This window comes from Octopus sinensis, linkage group LG9, assembly GCF_006345805.1.
Source record: "Octopus sinensis linkage group LG9, ASM634580v1, whole genome shotgun sequence".
NCBI lineage: Eukaryota > Metazoa > Mollusca > Cephalopoda > Octopoda > Octopodidae > Octopus > Octopus sinensis.
In genome coordinates this window covers 3,727,488-3,745,370 of record NC_043005.1, presented here as the reverse complement: position 1 = coordinate 3,745,370, position 17,883 = coordinate 3,727,488, and the positions used below count along the sequence as shown (strand labels likewise).

General features: G+C 38.9%; 2 protein-coding genes across 2 annotated transcripts in view; one reads left to right on the top strand and one right to left on the bottom strand.

The window, feature by feature from the left end:
- Positions 1 to 3,724, top strand: part of LOC115215512 (G-protein coupled receptor-associated protein LMBRD2) — a 69,187-nt gene extending 65,463 nt beyond the window's left edge. Inside the window, exons 13-14 of the mRNA XM_029784684.2 lie at positions 1,231 to 1,335; positions 2,588 to 3,724. Coding sequence (XP_029640544.1) covers positions 1,231 to 1,335; positions 2,588 to 2,820 — 338 coding nt within the window. The 3' untranslated portion in view covers positions 2,821 to 3,724. The remainder of the gene's footprint in view (positions 1 to 1,230; positions 1,336 to 2,587) is intronic.
- A 702-nt stretch (positions 3,725 to 4,426) lies between these two features.
- Positions 4,427 to 17,883, bottom strand: part of LOC115215513 (eukaryotic translation initiation factor 2 subunit 1) — a 28,825-nt gene continuing 15,368 nt past the window's right edge. Inside the window, exons 2-8 of the mRNA XM_029784685.2 lie at positions 17,170 to 17,419; positions 13,241 to 13,320; positions 11,101 to 11,249; positions 8,592 to 8,698; positions 7,954 to 8,051; positions 7,104 to 7,247; positions 4,427 to 4,777 (exon numbers count right to left, since the gene is read on the bottom strand). Of these exons, the coding sequence (XP_029640545.1) occupies positions 4,637 to 4,777; positions 7,104 to 7,247; positions 7,954 to 8,051; positions 8,592 to 8,698; positions 11,101 to 11,249; positions 13,241 to 13,320; positions 17,170 to 17,407 (957 nt within the window). The 5' untranslated portion in view covers positions 17,408 to 17,419 and the 3' untranslated portion in view covers positions 4,427 to 4,636. The remainder of the gene's footprint in view (positions 4,778 to 7,103; positions 7,248 to 7,953; positions 8,052 to 8,591; positions 8,699 to 11,100; positions 11,250 to 13,240; positions 13,321 to 17,169; positions 17,420 to 17,883) is intronic.

The following is a 17,883-nucleotide window of genomic DNA, read 5'->3' as shown; positions in this document are numbered from 1 at the left end:
TTGGCACAAGGCTAGTAATTCTAGGGGAAGGCATATGGCAATTACACCAACCCCAGTGTGTAACTGCTTTTCATCCTCTTTAGTACCAAAGTTGACCTTGGCAGAATTTGAACTCAGAACAAAATGCTAAGCATTTTGTCTGATACATAGATTCTGCCAGCTTGCTACCTTAATAATAATTTATCACTAACAAGCTGACAGAAACATTAGGAACGGGACAGGATGATACAATGTGCGATTACATGAAGGAGAATTGCAAAGAAGCAATAAATTTCAAATAATTTCCAAAAAGAGGGAAGCCTATAAGGGTTATGCATGGAAACCCCACAAAACCACAGTGACTGTGATTGCCAAGGCAAGTGCCTTCTCCCTATTGTCCTCATCTGATCTGTAAGCACAGACTCAGATCAGGTCTGCTGCTTTCGTCTGCCTTTCACTTTCCAAATGAAACCTGAAAAAAGTTAACGAGGGCTTGGCCAAAGAGAAAAGTATCTGGTCTTCAGCCCCTTTCAATCTTGTTCACAACACAGCCTATTTCATTAAAGCCACCAGATCGATTAGCATTGCCTGTCCTTCCCAGGCAAAGGAAAGTGGTGAGATGATCTTCACAATGGACTTGTCTAGTAGCTAGATTTGTTTTACATGTAACATTGTTTGACATAACTTCACAAGTTGTCAAACACTGGACAAATGCATCCAGGACAATTTCATCAGAGTCTGCATTGCACCTCAGATGGGCCTGGCTTAGAGATTAGCTGCATATGCAACTTTTGTTGGTTTTTTTTTTTATTTCTCAAGAGCCCAGGTGGAGGGTAAAGTTAGATGCAGCGGTGTAGGTCTGAGAGAGTTAATGACCTCAATAATTCATATGAAACTATCAATTTGTAGAATTATCTCACCTGCAGTAATATGAAAATATGTTGAAAAACTCAACAGAAAAATGGTTTTTAAAAAGTCACATGTTAACTGATTTAGAAAATTACTACTTTTAAATCTCACAACGTGAGATATTCAGTAATAGTACTTTGGAGTAAAGACTGTTTGCCAACATAACATGGCAGTCCTGGTTTAGGACGAATGTTGCTGTAATTTAACCACAGGAGACATCTCCAGCTGGCTATGTGACATGATCTGTGTCCTTGTTCGAAAAATATAAGGACATGTTAACTGATTATTTTGTCAGTATTTAACTGAGAAGTTCCTGTTTATATTTTATCCTACATTTTTTAGAAAAGAGACGTCGAGAAAGAAAAGCTGATGGAGAAGCCCGTCGGAAAATGTGGAATGACCAGTTTGGTGGCATTAAACCATCATCTTCCGAAAGTCCTCGCAGAGGTAAGGATTTCTTCCAAACACATTGTCAGAAATTATGAACAACACAATAATTAGATTTCTTGAGGGGGAGGGGCATGTTTCCTGAATTTTTGCCATCTTAACACATTTCTTAGATGTTTGTTGATTGGGAGTCCCATAACCTGGTTTTAGGGGGTCACCACTGTAGGGTTGGTCTTCAAAAACAGGTCAATTCTTTGCTAGACACCTTTGTGGATTTGAATGCCATACTCCTCATTAATAAAACACCTGTTGTTACTTACAGTGCTCCTGTATAGATGAGCCAACAAAAAAGTCCTTCAATTTATTTTAGAAATAGCAGCAGCCAAATCTCCCTCAAATTACATCCCAAAATCTTCAGCAAATAGACACACTGTTTAGTTTTGTCCTGAAAACCCCTAAACAGATGGGCTGGTCACAGTGTTTTTAATCATCAGTTTGCACCATCAAGTCTGACCCAGGGTTAAACAACAGAACCAGTAGAACTGAATCCTTTGGGCGCATGACCATGCTGTTTAGTGGATGTGATTTCGTTTGACTATAAAAGACAAATAAATGTGGACAGCCACAGCTGAAAATACAAAACCGTTTCTGCCACTTAGTGAGGCACAGAAAACAGAAACCATGTGACTGCCTACTTTTGCATCTTGCAGAAATATTGAAAGGAAACTGCACCAGCTAAAGCTTGGCTTACAGGTTGAAAGGGGACATTGTTGGGAGTAAAGTAGGGATCCTTGACCCTTTAGTCAGATTCACCCTAGACAGGAGGATATTTACACACCTTGTGTGTCTGTATTACACTAGACAAGTGATGTAGATACTTGTACCTTAATCACATTTATGGATTTTGTTTTTTCATATACGAATGAATTTATGTATACTCACTTTTTGTGGGTGTAAAATCATCCTTTATAAATATATATATAAAGGTATGTACCAGTAAAATAGTGGATTAGTAAATGAGATTATAAAAATAAGCACTGGTTGGTTTGTTGAATGAAGGCCTTGAAAACAGTACCCCAGCATGGCCAGAGTCCAGTGACTAAAACTATGAATAATTCCTCACAATCTGCTTCTCTGCAAACCTATCTCTAAAAAATTTCATTAAAGTGCATTTTTCTGAAAGTTGTAAGACACACCTCTTCACTCTCTTAAAGAGATTAATAAAGTGTGGCTGAAGAAATCAGTGAGTCAACACATACATCAGCCATTACTATAGATTTTGTTTTTTTCCGCCTCTTCAATTTTTGTTTAGGTAAAATCCCTCGGAGTCCAGATGAAAACGATCGAACTGAACTTCTGCGCCAAGCTGATCCAGTCGATTATACGGGAGATACAGCTACTGACAATTTAGAAGATTATATCAACATTAGCCATCACAACACAACTGCTGCCACGGGTTACCAGCAGTCGCAACCTCCACCTAGATACAGCTCAGTAACAAGAACGGGCCACAAACCGCCCAGAGGAATCTTTGATGATGTATAGGAGTTGACAGACTTTTACTTTTTCAATGTGCTTTCGTATTTATATATGTATGTATATATATCTATATCTCTCTCTCTCTTTCCTCGAAGATATTATGACAATGTATTGTCTGGGGTCAAAGAAAATGGGTGAAACAACTTGATATGGTTGTTTCAAGTGGGAACAAGAGAAAAAAAAAAAGGGGTCTAATATTTTGAATTATATATTTAACTAAGCCATTAATAATTTCAGAACCAATTGTATATAGAATGAAGCTTTGCAGTGTCTGGCATTTCCTTTTTTGTTTCCTCTTGAAATTAAACCCCCGTTAGTTTCTGTAGTCAACTGTACATATCATTTCAGTCCTTTACAGGTTAGCAGCCAACCCTAACACTTTTTAATCGAGTTTTCTGATTGAAAAAATTGTTAGATTTTTCGTATGAAGATAAATTTTTTTTTTAAATCAACATTCCAGTAAAAAGGAAAAGAAAAAAAAATGGACGTTTTGTCCATGTTTTTGAAAATAAAACATTCCAAGAATTTTTAGATTAAGCATTTAGTAATGTCTTTCTCTTTCTTCACTCAACTTTCAAATTTGATTGGATTTTAAAAAATTACATTCTGCAATATTTAACCTTTATCCAATGTTGCTCAATGACATTTCACAGAAGAATAAACTTTTTGAATTTTGAGTAGGAATGCCAGGTGTCTGTTGTGTTACCAACAGAAATAAGGTTGGTGATAAAAGAGGGGTATTTATATTAGTCTTTCTAGTAACCAGGTCTTGTAATATGGAAGAATTCTTAAGTGGGGTGGGAAGGTATTTCATTGCTCAATCTCACTGCAACTGTGGACATCAAAACTGAAATTCATTTATTTTCCCTCATTTAGTAATAATTTAATATTTTAATAGAAATAAAAAATTTAAAAAATTTTTTTCGTTAACAAAGAACTTTTGGTGTTTTTAATTTTCCTTTAACCCAACCTGAAGAAATTCTATTTAACTGTCAAAAGAAACACCAAAAGTGGTTCTATGAAAGAATTTATGCCAAAAATAGCCTCAAGTGAATTTTGAAACATTTACCCTTTAGTTTGGATCTAAAAATTAATCTCTAATTTGAAGACTTTGAAATATTTTTGAAGAAATTTACATTTCACCATTAGCCCTTTTGATACCAATCAATGCGAGACAGTCCCTGTCAAAGTGATCTAAATAGGAATTTGCCATTAAAATTCCAGGTTAATTTATGTGCAGAATCCGTTGGAAATTAAATTTGTCATCAAGAGAAACTTGCTTCGCTGCATAAATTTCTAATATTCAACTGGATGAGGGGAGGCAACTCATACATGTAAGAGCCGGGACAGTCCTCTTAAGTAGGATGATGTCTGCGATCAGTTTAAGGAATGTGAAGTTTCAAAAAGCTATAAAGTGGTCAATTTATGTTGAATGCTGGCAATCAGGGTTCGTATTTCCCTAAACGAAACTATTTCAGATGTTGTTCACAGTAAAACAAAACTCAATCCATGGATTGGCGCGTGTGTGTGTTACGAAACCAAATATAAATACCAGAAAACTGCCACGGAACCAGAAATACCGTAAAAAAAAAAGAAACTGGATCAAGAAATGTTTCATTCAGCAAAACCAGACGCGAGGAGGGAAAGAGAAAGAAAGAACTTTTGCAAATTTTTATCATTAAAGGTTTTGAAAAAATTCCCAGCTTCTCTTTTATTTGACTTGGAGCATATACAAGGCAGTTGTATGTCCATGATTGCAAAACAAAATGTCAAATTCTTTGTCCAATGAATTGTCTTTTGAGGTCTTCTTCTGTTTTGTTGTTTATTCTTTTGTAATCTCATCTCCGCTGCCATCACCACATTCGTCAGAATCCTCATCCCCAGACACATCTTGGTTCTGTTCTTCCAGGCGTTCCAAATGTTTGGCCAGCTCAAGTTCATCAGTATCGGACACAACTTTCGGCTGCAATTAACAAAGAAGTTCTTAAGGCTCGAAACAGACACAAGCTAACGTATCGACAGACAGGTTCAAATCCTGGCACTTCCTAACAAGGGCCCGTGATATCGTTAAAGAGACTAATCAAGTCAGAAAATGCTCATAATTCAGTTAATTATTGAAAATATTCTGAAATGATTTACACAGGCTCAGACATATCTGCTGAAGCAATCTGCCTCTCAACAATCTGGTTTCTAAGGCAGTCATTACTATGCAGCACCTTGGGCAAGTATCTTCTACCATAATCCCAGGTCGACCAGAGCCTCATGGAAACAGAACTCTTTTATAAATATATATATATACACATATATCATCATCATCGTCGTTTAACGTCTGCTTTCCATGCTGGCATGGGTTGGCAAGCCAGGAGGCTGCACCAGGCTCCAATCTGACCTGGCAAAGTTTCTACAGCTGGATGACCTTCCTAATGCCAACCATTCCGAGAGTGTAGCGGGTGCTTTTTACGTGCCACCGGCACGGGAGCCAGTCAGGTGGCACTGGCCTCACTCGAATGGTGCTTTTTACATGCCACTGGCATGGGAGCCAGTCAGGTGGTGCTGGCATCGACCATGCTCCTCCCTCAATATTTCTGTATGTATATAATAGAGTTTACTGTTCCATTACAGGTAAGGTCGGCCATCCAGTGAGAGATAAAATTTAATATACATAGTATTTAAATATGAGCTACTGATAGTTTCAGGCAATGGAAACACAATAATTCTAAAGACTTATATAACAGGCCTTATGTCTCCAAGCAATCCTTCGGGGTCAGAACCATGTGCGTTTGGGTCCGAAGGATTGTTTCAGGTCACAAGCTATGTCGTACAAAGTTTTGCCAAATCACTGCAGTTCCATGGCATGGAACTATTAGCTCTTATTTAAATATTGTCTTGTCAGTTATTTGACTGTGGCCAAGCTGGGGTACCCTTTTGAAGCTGAACAAATCAACCCTGACGTTCTTTGTTTTTTTTTAGCCTGGTATGTATTCTATCAGTCACCTTTGCCAAACAGCTAGGTCATGGTACAGACTCAAAGACACGGATACATATATACACACGCACACAGGCTTCTTTCAGTTTCTGTCTACCAAATAAGGTTTTGATTGGAACAAGGCTATAGTAGAGTACACTTGCTCAAGGTGCCATGTGGTTGGGAAGCAAGCTTCTTACCACACCTGTATATTAAATGATATACATACATATACCTGTGTACACCTGCTATGCCAGCATGCACTTAATGAGTAGCCAACACCAAGTTGTTTCTCACTGGCGCTCATACATGTCGTTTGACTTGGTTTCTGAAGTTGGATGCTTGTTCTGACACCAACCACTTTACAGTGTGCCTTTAGGTGGCACCAACTGTAGAGAGATGGGTAAATTGTCAACAAGACAGAACTAGATGAGCTTTGCAAGTCTAGTCTTTCTCTTCCCAGGAGAGAAAGTGATTACCGCAGAGAGGCCAGAATGGTTGGGTGAAAGGAGTAAAACGGGAGAGAGAGGAGAAGACATGAATTTTAGTAGGGAAAAAACAACTAGATCTGTTTTATATGAAGAACAACTTTAACCCTTTCAACCCACAGGTATGCTTTAGCAGGCAGGATTTTGTTAGAGAATGGTCCGAGGATTGTGTTTACAGTTGAAAATAAGGAGGTATAAGCACAAAACCATGTTGCTGCCCCATTTTTGTGTCTTCCAGGTGAATAAGTCAAATGAAATCATACCTGTTAAAATATATTCTCAGATGCAAAGGATTAAATTTCCCATTATCATTCTGTTGTGTCCCCCTGGTGGTGGTTAGTTATTGTAAGGGAGATAATCATTTCTAGATTCATCAAAGCAAGAATAACGATTGGACTTTAACATCAGAGCAACGAAGAAGAAGCACAGAAAATACGGATTTAGTTGTTTTTCGTTTGTTTTGTTTTCCTGTCATGTTGCTTCCTCATTAACAAAGATCTTAAAAATTTCTCCTCCTCCGATATGTCAACTCATCCACACAAAACGTTTTACGAAATTAAACATTTCTTACAGAAGGAAAACAATTAGTTTGGAAGACTTTCATAGAATGTCTTCTGTCTGTTGTTTGTTTTACCCCCTCATAACAACAGAACCAGGAGCCCAAGCCCAGGGCCAACTCCTTACCTTCAGTCCCAGCAGATCATCAAAGTGGCACAACATATTAACCAATAGGCAAAGTGAGCCATGTAGTCAGTTGTAGCTTCTGATCCAGAAACACAATACCTTCACTTCACCAATTCTACGCAAATCTAAAGCAATAGAAACTTCAAACTTACAGCCATTTGCATGTTAAACATCCCTCCCATATTCTCGATGGCCTGTTTCACAACATTGGTAGCATTCGTGAGAGCACGCAGGCCATCAGCCTTCTCTAGAGTTTGGGTGGTCATTACATAGAGGGGAGGAGCAATTAAGTTGATCTAAAAAGAAAGAAAGTCAGAAAAACAAATTAATTTCGAATACCAAAAGACAAAAACTGAAAAATCAAATCAAATTTAAGTTTGTTGAATTTTTATATATCATCATCATCATCACCATCCATCATTTTGAATCTGGATTTTGTCCCCGTTAACAGAGGTGGCCGGATCTACCTCAATACCATAGCAACCACCCTCACACCATCTTGTCCGGTTTGGGGCGTCCTCCCTTCTCAAGCCAACCCTCCCAATCTCCTCCTCCTTCACACTTTCCTCGGTCTACTTTCGCTCTCCATTTACCTCAAACTCTAGCATCCTCTTCAGAACAGGCTCCTCATTTCCTCCTCAACACATGCACACATCACTGCACTCCAGCTGCTCCACTGGTCCCTCCAACCCCAGCATCCCCATCAAGTCCTCCCTCTTTCCACAGCATCATTTCCCCCATCAACAGACAAGTCTTCACTGAAGATTGGAAACAAAAGATATTGCTTGCATTTTGGAACCTGTTTATAATTATAATTATGCAAAATCAAAGCAAGGGACATGCATATGCAGGCACAGACACACAAAGAACCTCTTCCAGTTTCCACCTACCAAATCCCCTCACAAGGTTTTAAACTGTTTGGTCACAAGAATTAGAACTTGAAACCTTTCCACAACTCAATTCCACCAGAGAGAAGTTGGCGGGGGAAAGAAAATGGCTTACTTTGATTGGCATTTCTTCTGTTGATAGTTCCAGGCCTTTATTGAGGGCTGCTTTTACAGCATCAACTCCTTCGTATTTGTAGCAGGCAACTTCAATATCTAAATAAATATTGGAAGAGAGATTAATCAGGAAATCGGAGCAAATACAAAATTAGAGAAACAACAGAATTAAGATGTGTCGAGGCCAAGTCCAGCCTTGTCAGTTTATTGAATGCTAGGAGTTGATAGAACTGCAGGAGTAAAAACAAAAGGAAAGCAAAGTACAGTTCTATATTGAGGAGATGAGGAATTATGTATATTATTTACATTTGAAGGATATTTGTCCTCATCTTGTTTGTCGCTAACACATTTCAGCTGATATACCCTCCAGCCTTCATCAAGTGTCTTGGGGAAATTTCACTCCATAATTGCCCACAGGCATATGGTGTAGTGGTTAAGAGCACATGCTACTAACTCCAAGATTCAGAGTTCGATTCCAGGTAGCAATCTTAACAGCAACAATATCAAAAACTACCTTAGGAATGAGGACCTAGGTTCAAAATTTCCCCAAGACACCTGATGAAGGCTGGAGAGTATATCAGCCGAAATGTTGTATTAACAATCGAATGTAACCAATGTAAAAACAAAGCAAAACACTACCAGCTCGTATTTTCACAGCTTGGGGTGTCAACCGGCGCTGGATATTTTCAATAAGGACTCTTTTGGTTTCGTCTTCAATGTCACATTCATCCAAAATACTAGGGGTTCTGCAACAACAAAAGTTTCAAATACACTTTTTTTTACTTGTTTAACCATTGTTTATCAAAATAGAAAAACTAAGACCTTTTGTAAGAACTACAAAGTGGGGGGGGGGCCTAAAAGTAATAGAATAAACAGAAGAATTCAGATCTGACCAACATTTCTAAAGGAATGGAACCCTCAATGACCATTTCCTACAAACACTCAACATGTGACAGCAGCCAAAGTTTCCTCAAATTTGTTTTTAAAACAAAATAGGCAAAATGGAGCAATAATATCAGAGTCCGAGAACTATTCTCAGAAAAAAGGTGGTGTGGCTGCAGCTTTGTACCCTTTCAGACAAACACCACCAAAGAAGAAGCCTCTACACGAATGCTTCAACTGCTAGAAATAGTAACCAAGTGATTTCTCCTTATTCTGGTTTTCAATTTTCATTCTGTTTATTAATTGATAGGTTTTGTAAAAGTTTGTCAAGCAAATCATTTGGCTCCTCTGCCATTGCCACCCATCACACTGTGTAAAGGGGTTGGTATTGAGGGTGTCCAGCCATAGGAACCCATGCCACAGCAGACACTGGAGCAGGGTGCAGCTCTCAGAGCACATTGGGTCTTGTGCAAAAGGGTGCCAGCATGGGAGACAGAAGATGTTAAATGAGAATGATGGGGCAACGGAGAGAAAAGAAATGAAAGGTTCATTTGAAGAATGTTGTTGATTCTAGAAATCATGATTGAGAAGAAAACAGGGACAGAATGTGCAGGTGAGAGAGAGGGAGAGAGTGCTAGAGAAAGGGAGTATGTGAGAGAGAGAGAGTGTGTGTGTGTGTGTGTGTGTGTGTAAGAGAGAGGGAGAGCGTCTGTAAGAGGAAGGCAGTGTGTATGTGAGAGAGGGGGAGTGTGTGTGTGAGAATGTGAGGAAGCTGGCACTCGGTTGGTAACAAGGATGAGAGAAGCAGATGATCCGATCAACAGAACAACCTGATTGTAAAACTAACGTGCAAGTGGCTGAGCACTCCACAGACATGTGTACCTTTAACATATTTCTCGGAGACATTCAGCATGACACAATGTAACAAAGCTGGCCCCTTTGAAATCTAGGCTCGACCCCTTTTTGCCAGCTGAGTGGACTGGAGGAATGTGAAATAAAGTGTCTTGCTCAAGGACACAACACACCACTGGAAATTGGTGAACGATGGACGAAATAGCCGGACCACTAAACCATGCAGCTCCACTAAGGAAACCAGTGTATATAGAAAGCGTGGTCTTTGGTGGTGGAGGATGACATCACCAAATGGCCAGAGGAGGAAAGCCAATATGGACTGGAAAGGAAAAATGAGCAAACAGATTAATCCTGCCAGACACTGGTTTGGTTCTATGATATAAACTTAATATTTCAAGTCTGTAAAGGGAACTGGTTGCTTCTTTACACTTTTGGGGTGCAACTTGGGTGCAACACAATTTCCTTTCTTTTTGTTTCTAGAAACTACCAGTCAGGAACGAAACGCAAGTTTAAAAATATATACAATTCTTTATTCTCTTGGTTCAACAATGACACACGATGGTATGCTGGTATCCACCTAGTTCAACGCAGCAAGGCTGAATTCTAACGTTTGTAAGCTTCTTACAACAATTCAGCAGCAACAGAACAGGTTAAATCCTAAGCGTCTGGGACAGGAGAATAGGCTGATCACAGGATTCAAAATATACGTCTTTCTCTTCTATCGCCGTGTCTCAAGTCCCCGAACGCTATTAAGGAACGCTATGGAATTTATTCTTCAGTCTCTAGCGCATGTGCATGAGGGAACCTCCTTATGCTCCTCCAGAAGGTTCCAGAAAGCTCCAACCCCGCACACGCACACTGAAGAATGACGTTGCATGTGCGCACACTGGAATATGACGTCACTACAAGTCTCTTGATACTAGAAATCTGTTAACATATTCTGAATTTGTTTCAATTAATTTTAAAAATAAAGAAGAACTTAGTAAAATATCTTGGTTGTTATTTGGTGTTTGGAACAAAAATCAATATGAAATTTTAATGAGAAGTCTTAATTTAATTCATTAGCATTTAAGCCAGCCATATTCAGCTTAAATATTCCATCTGTTTTATGTTCAAACCAGCCAGGTCCGGCCTCTCACACCTACCTTACAATGACATTCTAAAAATAAACAATCTCATCATTGAAATCTCAAAGATATAAGATGGTGAAAAAGGAAGCATTATATTTGACAGAAGCATCGGAATGGCAAAGGGTTAAATCACTCCAAAACAAGGAAGCTTGTTATCATCGGACCAGAAGTAGACTTAGGCAGGTTGATGTCAAGATGGGTGAGAGGGTTTATCAAGCAAGATCCTGTGATCATTTTATAAGAAATGTTGACAAAAATGTAAGATAAGTGAAAAGCTAACTTACGTGACAGCATGCTTAAAGACATCGTATGAGGCTCCAGGCTTGTTTAGCTTTTCATCAAAGTACCAAGCAGTCTTTTGGTAGAGCTCAACTAACTGTTCGTCATTTGTGTAGCCTAAAATTTCTCCAACATGTCTCAAAATACTGTTAACCTACAATCAGAACAACAAACAGGCTCAGACAAAGATTGATCTAGTAATGCTGTTGTTATTCAAAACAGATCAGAATTAAAAGATGACCCAGGAGCTTTTCAACAAACTTTGTCAAGACACTTTCAGTTTCAAGGGTCATATCTCCTGGCGTATCACTTCCTTCTCCTCTGACAGATGGAGGAACGGGCATATGGCGTAGTGATTAAGAGAGCAGACTACTAACCCCAAGATTCTGAGTTCGATTCCAGGCAATGACCTGAATAATAATAACATCAAAAAATACCTTAGGAATGAGAACCCAGGTTTGAAATTACCCCAAGACACCTGATGAAGGCTGGAGGGTATATCAGCCGAAATGTTGTGTTAACAACAAACAAGATGAGGACAAATATCCGTCAAATGTAAATAATGTAAACAGATAGATCTATGATACAGTGCAACCTCTACCCAGTTTGTACCCTGAGGGACCACCCTAACACTCATCACCACTATTTTTTTTCTTACCAACTCCAGTTCAACCGTTTCATTTCTCTCTTCTAAAATATGAGTAGCCATATATCTTCTCTACAGCAAGAAACCCGTTCTGCTCTGGCCCCTTTCTCTTATACTTTATCCCCATATCCTAGTGTAAAGCTGCTCCTTTGGAGTTTGGAGTTTTGCAAGCTGATGGTGACACAAAAAAGTACCCAGTCAACTCTGTAAAGTGGTTGGCATTAGGAAGGACACCAAGCCATAGAAACCAAGACAAAACAGACATTAGGGATTAGCCCTGCAACTCATCAATTCATATTGAACTGTCCAACCAATGCCAGTATGGAATAATATGGATGTTAAACGATTTTATATATATATATATATATGTATATATGTTGAGGGCCTTGTTCTTATTGCTGAATCACTATTAGAAATAGGGTCAGGGTTAGAAACAGAGAAGAAATTTCAGATGTGAAATCAAAGGGCCTTAGAGTTAATTTAGCAAAACCCAAAGTCTTTGTACATAGGAAAAGAAACAGATCACAAATCCCTTCAGGGAAATAGCCCTGCTCAATATGTAGGTAGAAACTCCATAAGGTGTACCCGGTGCAAGCTATGGACACACAAAAAGTGCAGCAGATGTGGAGGTACAGTAAACGATAAAGAATAGACTCTGTTCAATGCCCCGGGGGATACTTTGAAGTAGTAGATAACTACTGTTACCTAGGTGACTAAGTCAGCAGTGGAGGAGGATACTCTGAGAGTGGAGTTGCTAGAATAAGAAGAGGCTGGGTAAAGTTTAGAGAGTTTCTACCTTTGTTGATAAGAAAAGGCCTCTCCCTCAGAGTGAAAGGCAGATTGTACGATGCCTGTGTGCGAACAGCCATGCTACATCACAGAGAAAGATGGGCTGTGATTGCAGAGGACATGAAATAAAGCTAGCATGCTCTGCTGAATGTGCAGTGTCAATGGGCATGTCGGACAGAGCGTAAGTGTCCTAAGAGAAAAACTGGGCATAAGAGGCATCAGCTGTAGAGTGCAGGAGAGATGACTGTGCTGGTGCACGTGATGCATGTGGACAAGAACAGCTGCGTAAAGAAGTGCTGAAGTCTAAATGTGGAGAGAAGCTGTGGAAGAGAGAAACCCAGGAAGACATGGGACGAAATGGCAAAATATAATCTTTGGTGGTTGAGTATCATGGAGATGATGACAAGTGACCAACACTTTTTGGCAATTTGTTGTGCTTGAGAAGATAGGTGAAACTCAGTAAGATTGTAATCCCAGCCAGTGCTGGTGACACACGGAAAGCACTCATGCTGAAGTTGTGTAAAAGGCACCCAGTATACACTGTAGAGTATACATTAGGAAGGGCACCCAGCTGTAGAAACCAGGCCAAGACAGACTGGGGCCTGGTACAGCTCTCTGGCTTACACCAGCTCCAGTCAAACCACCCATACTAGAATGGAAAACGGATGCTAAATGATGAGGATGGCAAAAAATGAGCCTGTGATGCTTACAGTCTTAGCTTTAGCATATTTCTCTTCACATTTTTCTACTTCTTCGGGGGAAACTCTTCTTTTAGACAAATCAATGTAACCTGAAATTAAAGTAGAAACATTTAGGGGCAACAGTGAAGCTTTTCAAATTACTTTAAATGTTGCTATTCATGCCTGTACAACAACAAAAAACACACAAAAAAACGTCCCCTAAAATTTTAAAAAGAGATATGTTGCTTTATGTAGGCGCAAGTATGATGCGACAGAATTCAACGGGTGTGGTCAACTCTAAAATGTATTCAATCTGGATTTACCCAGGGCTAAATAATAACAATAACTGCATATTTCCTCTCAAATCTTTGGCCAAATATCAAAGCTGCAGGAGTAAATTTAGCAAAACATTCCTCCAACATTTTCAGGGTTGAGAGAGTAAATACTACTTAGGAGTGTTAGCAAACAGAAAACTTTCCAAATGGAATTGGTGTCTATTTTCATGGTAAACTGAGGGGGGGGGGCAATACTATGCCAGATGTGGTGCATGACAATAAAGAATTCATCCACATGACAGGATTCCTTCAGTTTCTGTCTACCAAATCCATCCATAAGGATTTGATCACTTCAGGACTATAGTCCTGAAGACACTTGACGCAAGGTGCCACCCAGTGGACCTGAACCTGAGACTGCATAATTAGGAAGCAAAGTTTCTAACCGCACAACCACACCCACAAAAGGGGATTGGTATTTCAATCAAAACCTTCCATCATAATTTCATGGAAGAAATCTTTAAGACTGTTGCAAACAAAAGCCAGATAAAAGTGATTTCACGAAATCCATTCAAATTCTTGACTACTTTTAAACTGAAATGAGTTGAAAGACTGAGGCAGTGGAATCATTGGAAACGTGAACTGACCTCAGTAAATATGGATGAAAGCCACAAATGCTCAGTGTTAAGACAACACCAACTGAGCAGTCGTCACATGAAGCAGTTGGCAATCTATAAACAAACCAACAACAAAACAACAAGATTAAACTCAAACAACCTTTGAGATGGAGACAGAAGGCGTAGAAGAAGTTCATGAACTGTGGAATCAATAAGACATTGTCATCATCATCATCATCAGACTAAGTAAGCCTTCTACTGTGAACACATCCAAGACAACCCAGTTTGGATGAGCCTTTTGTTTACAAAGCTTTCACAATACATGTGAGGAGGCTATGTCAAGAATGCAGCACGTGCTTTTACAGTTGGTAAAAAAGCATAGGACATTACCTGTATGGACAGCATGCCATTTAGGGGTCAGGGAACACATGTGAAAGAAGGAGGGAAACACACACACACACACACACGACAGGTTACTTCAATTTCTGTCATGGTCATAGAATAGAATGTCAAGCAACAATGTTCACACAGTAGGATTGAAACCCTAACCCCATGGTTCCTTGGCAAACTTCTTGACCTCAGAACCACATCTGCACCTACAAATGTAGAGTCTGACTTCTACTGGGTCCTTCCTTTTCACTTCAGTTTTAATTCTTTCTATTTCATTAAAAAAGGGGGTTGCCTTTAACTTTGCTTTTTAATAATGTAATTACTGGTAATTTGAGAAAATAACTCTTTCGAAACGAATCGGAAACCAGCCTTGGATATTATCATACAACTTCCTTGTTTTAAAGCGATCTCACTTAAATCCTCCCATCAAAATTTCCTGTTAATTTCAATTCCAACCACCAGCTTAATTAATAAGTCACTTGCATAAAGTCTTCATTATTTTTGAAACTAATTGAAACAGAGGAGATGCATTTCGATGGAAATATGGTTACGAAAAGGCTAAACAATTTAGCTAATTGCTTTAAACTGGGGGAGTTTTATTACTGTGAAGGAAAACGGTCTGTTTCCAAAGACTAGTAAATGTAGTTCATATGAAAGACATTCCAACACAATAATAGATTTTGGTGTTGACCGAGCAACTAGTTTGTTTGTGGTTTTTACTTCCTTGTTCCACTAAGATTACAGGTTTTTATTTGTTACTATAGCAACAACAGTCTTTTATATCTGTATTTTGTACAACATGAAAGACCTGTGTTTGATGATAAGAAACTTATGCCTACCTTGACATTACCTTCAATATAATCTTCATAAACACAACAAACCTACCTCAAGTCCTGTCCAACAACTGGCTACAATTTCTGACTTCTTGTTAAAACAAAAAAAATTGTTTCAACAAAAATGTTCTCTATAGCTGGAAAAGCATTCAAATAGACTGCAGCAAGCAGAGTTTAAGCCTTTGGCATTTAAACCAGCCATTTCTGACCTAAATATTTTGTACAAACTGGCTAAATCTGACCTATCACACCAACTCTACAATGTCATTCTAAAAATAACAATCCTTTCATCAAAATTCTGAAGCTACAAGATAATGCATGATTAATTCAAAACAATTTGAATAAATAAGCATTGCATTTGACAGAGTAATCTGCTAAAGGATTAATGTTTCTTGCTTAATATGGACAAAGGTCAATAGATCATCATCTTAACTTCAAAGCCTGGTAACGATGCCACATAAAAAGCACTGGTGATGGTGCCACACACACACACACACAAAAACACTGGTGACAGTGCCATGTAAAAAACACTGGTGTGAGTGTCATGTTTAAAAGCAGTGGGGCTGATGCTACATAAAAATCCCCCAGTATATTCTGTAATGTGGTTGGCATTAGGAAGAGCATCCAGCTGTAGAAACTATGGCGAAACAGACAGAACCCTCAGGCTCATCTGTTCTTCTCAAACCATCAAACCAATGAAAAGGGGACATTAAATGATGATGATGTTAATTAACAGGTCTACCTATATTCTGAAATAAAATAAGCATGTGTGTGGTGTGTGTGGTGTGTGTGGTGTGTGTGTGTGTGTGGTGTGTGTGTGTGTGGTGTGTCTAAGATGTCTGTGTGAATGCATGTGTGGTTGAATTTAATCCACTACACGTGTGTGTGTGTGTGAAAATAAGTGGGTGGTTTTACTAACTTCAAGAGTACTGCTGGCTATATAAGTCCATTCAGAAAATGGATATAAACGGTATATGCATGACATGCACACACCAATATGATTTACACACATAAACATAACTTCAGAATATAAACAGACCCGTTGGTCATCCCACATCAATTTTGATGTCGGTAACATATTTTTATTTTAAATCAAACTTCATTCAAATGACAATACTGACTTCAAATTTTGCCACAAGGCAATTTCGGGGAAGGTACTAAGTTAGTTACATGGATCCCAGTATTTTACTGGTATTTACTTTATCAACCCCAAAAGGATGAAAGGCAAAGTTGATCTCAGCACGTGAAGACAGACGAAATGGTGCCAAGCATTTCGCCCAGCATGCTAACAATTCGGTCATCTCACTGCCTTGAAATGAAACTTAGTATTAAAAATTATTTTATATTCAAAATTGTTCTCTATGTACGTATGTGTGTTTGTGTTTCTGTCACCTTGTCTTGATGTGATAATTGTAAGCGAGTGTCACTGTCATATAAGCAGTGTCGTTCACTTCCACTTTTCATTGAAAATGTGTGCAACCAAGAGCAATTATTACCTTGTTTGAAAACAGGTGAGGGTCAGCAACAGGAAGGGCATCCAGCCATAGAAAATCTGCCTCGACAAATTCCGCCTGATCCATGCAAGCATGGAAAAGTGGACTTTAAAATGATGAGTGAGTGAGTGAGTGCATGTTTTATTGTCTGGACGTTGTGTGAGAGATATGATGTGCCATCATCATGCAAGCAGTTGTTCTTGTTTCCAACATTCTGTGAAAACGTATCTGGGTATGGAGGGGAAATATTACCGTGCTTGAAAACAGGTGAGGGTTGATGACAGGAAAGGCATCCAGCTGCAGAAACCAACCAATGCAAACATAAAAACGAGGGGGAAGGTCTATACTACCTACCTTTGTTTTTGTCAACTCGAATAACAACAACACATTCACTTCGGCCAACACGGATAAGTTTATTAATTGATCGGATACGTCGTCGGGATAATTCACTGAGCAGGATCATTCCTTCAATGTCATTATATTCTAATAAATGTACATAGGCCCCCATTTCAGCAATGGAACGCACGTTCACCATTACCACATCATCCACTTCAGGATATTTTTGCTTATAATACCGGCACAGCAATCCCATTTTGCTACTCAACTGGAAACAAGAAGTTAGAAAAAAAAAGGATTATTAACAATGGTGAATCGAAGATTTATCAATAAAATAACAAGGACTGTGAAAAGAAAGAAAAGAAAGGAAACTATATATCTCAAGAATATGGTGATTGAAAATGAAAAAAATCTTCATGTGGTGTGTGTGTGTGTGCTAGGAATTGTCTTTCTATAAAGACATCTTTCATACTACAAAAGCTGAATAGCAACAGAGAGTAGTTTGCAGAGAAGTGTAGTCGCAGGAACCGATTCCTTGTTACCTAAACTCAAAACATTAAAGGATAATAAAGAATATCAAAATGATATCAGTTCAACACTTTTAATAATAATAATCCTTTCTACTAAAGGCACAAAGCCTGAAATTTTGGTGGAGGGGGACTAATCGATTACATCGACCCCAGTGTGTAACTGGTACTTATTTCATCAACCTCCGAAAGGATGAATGGCAAA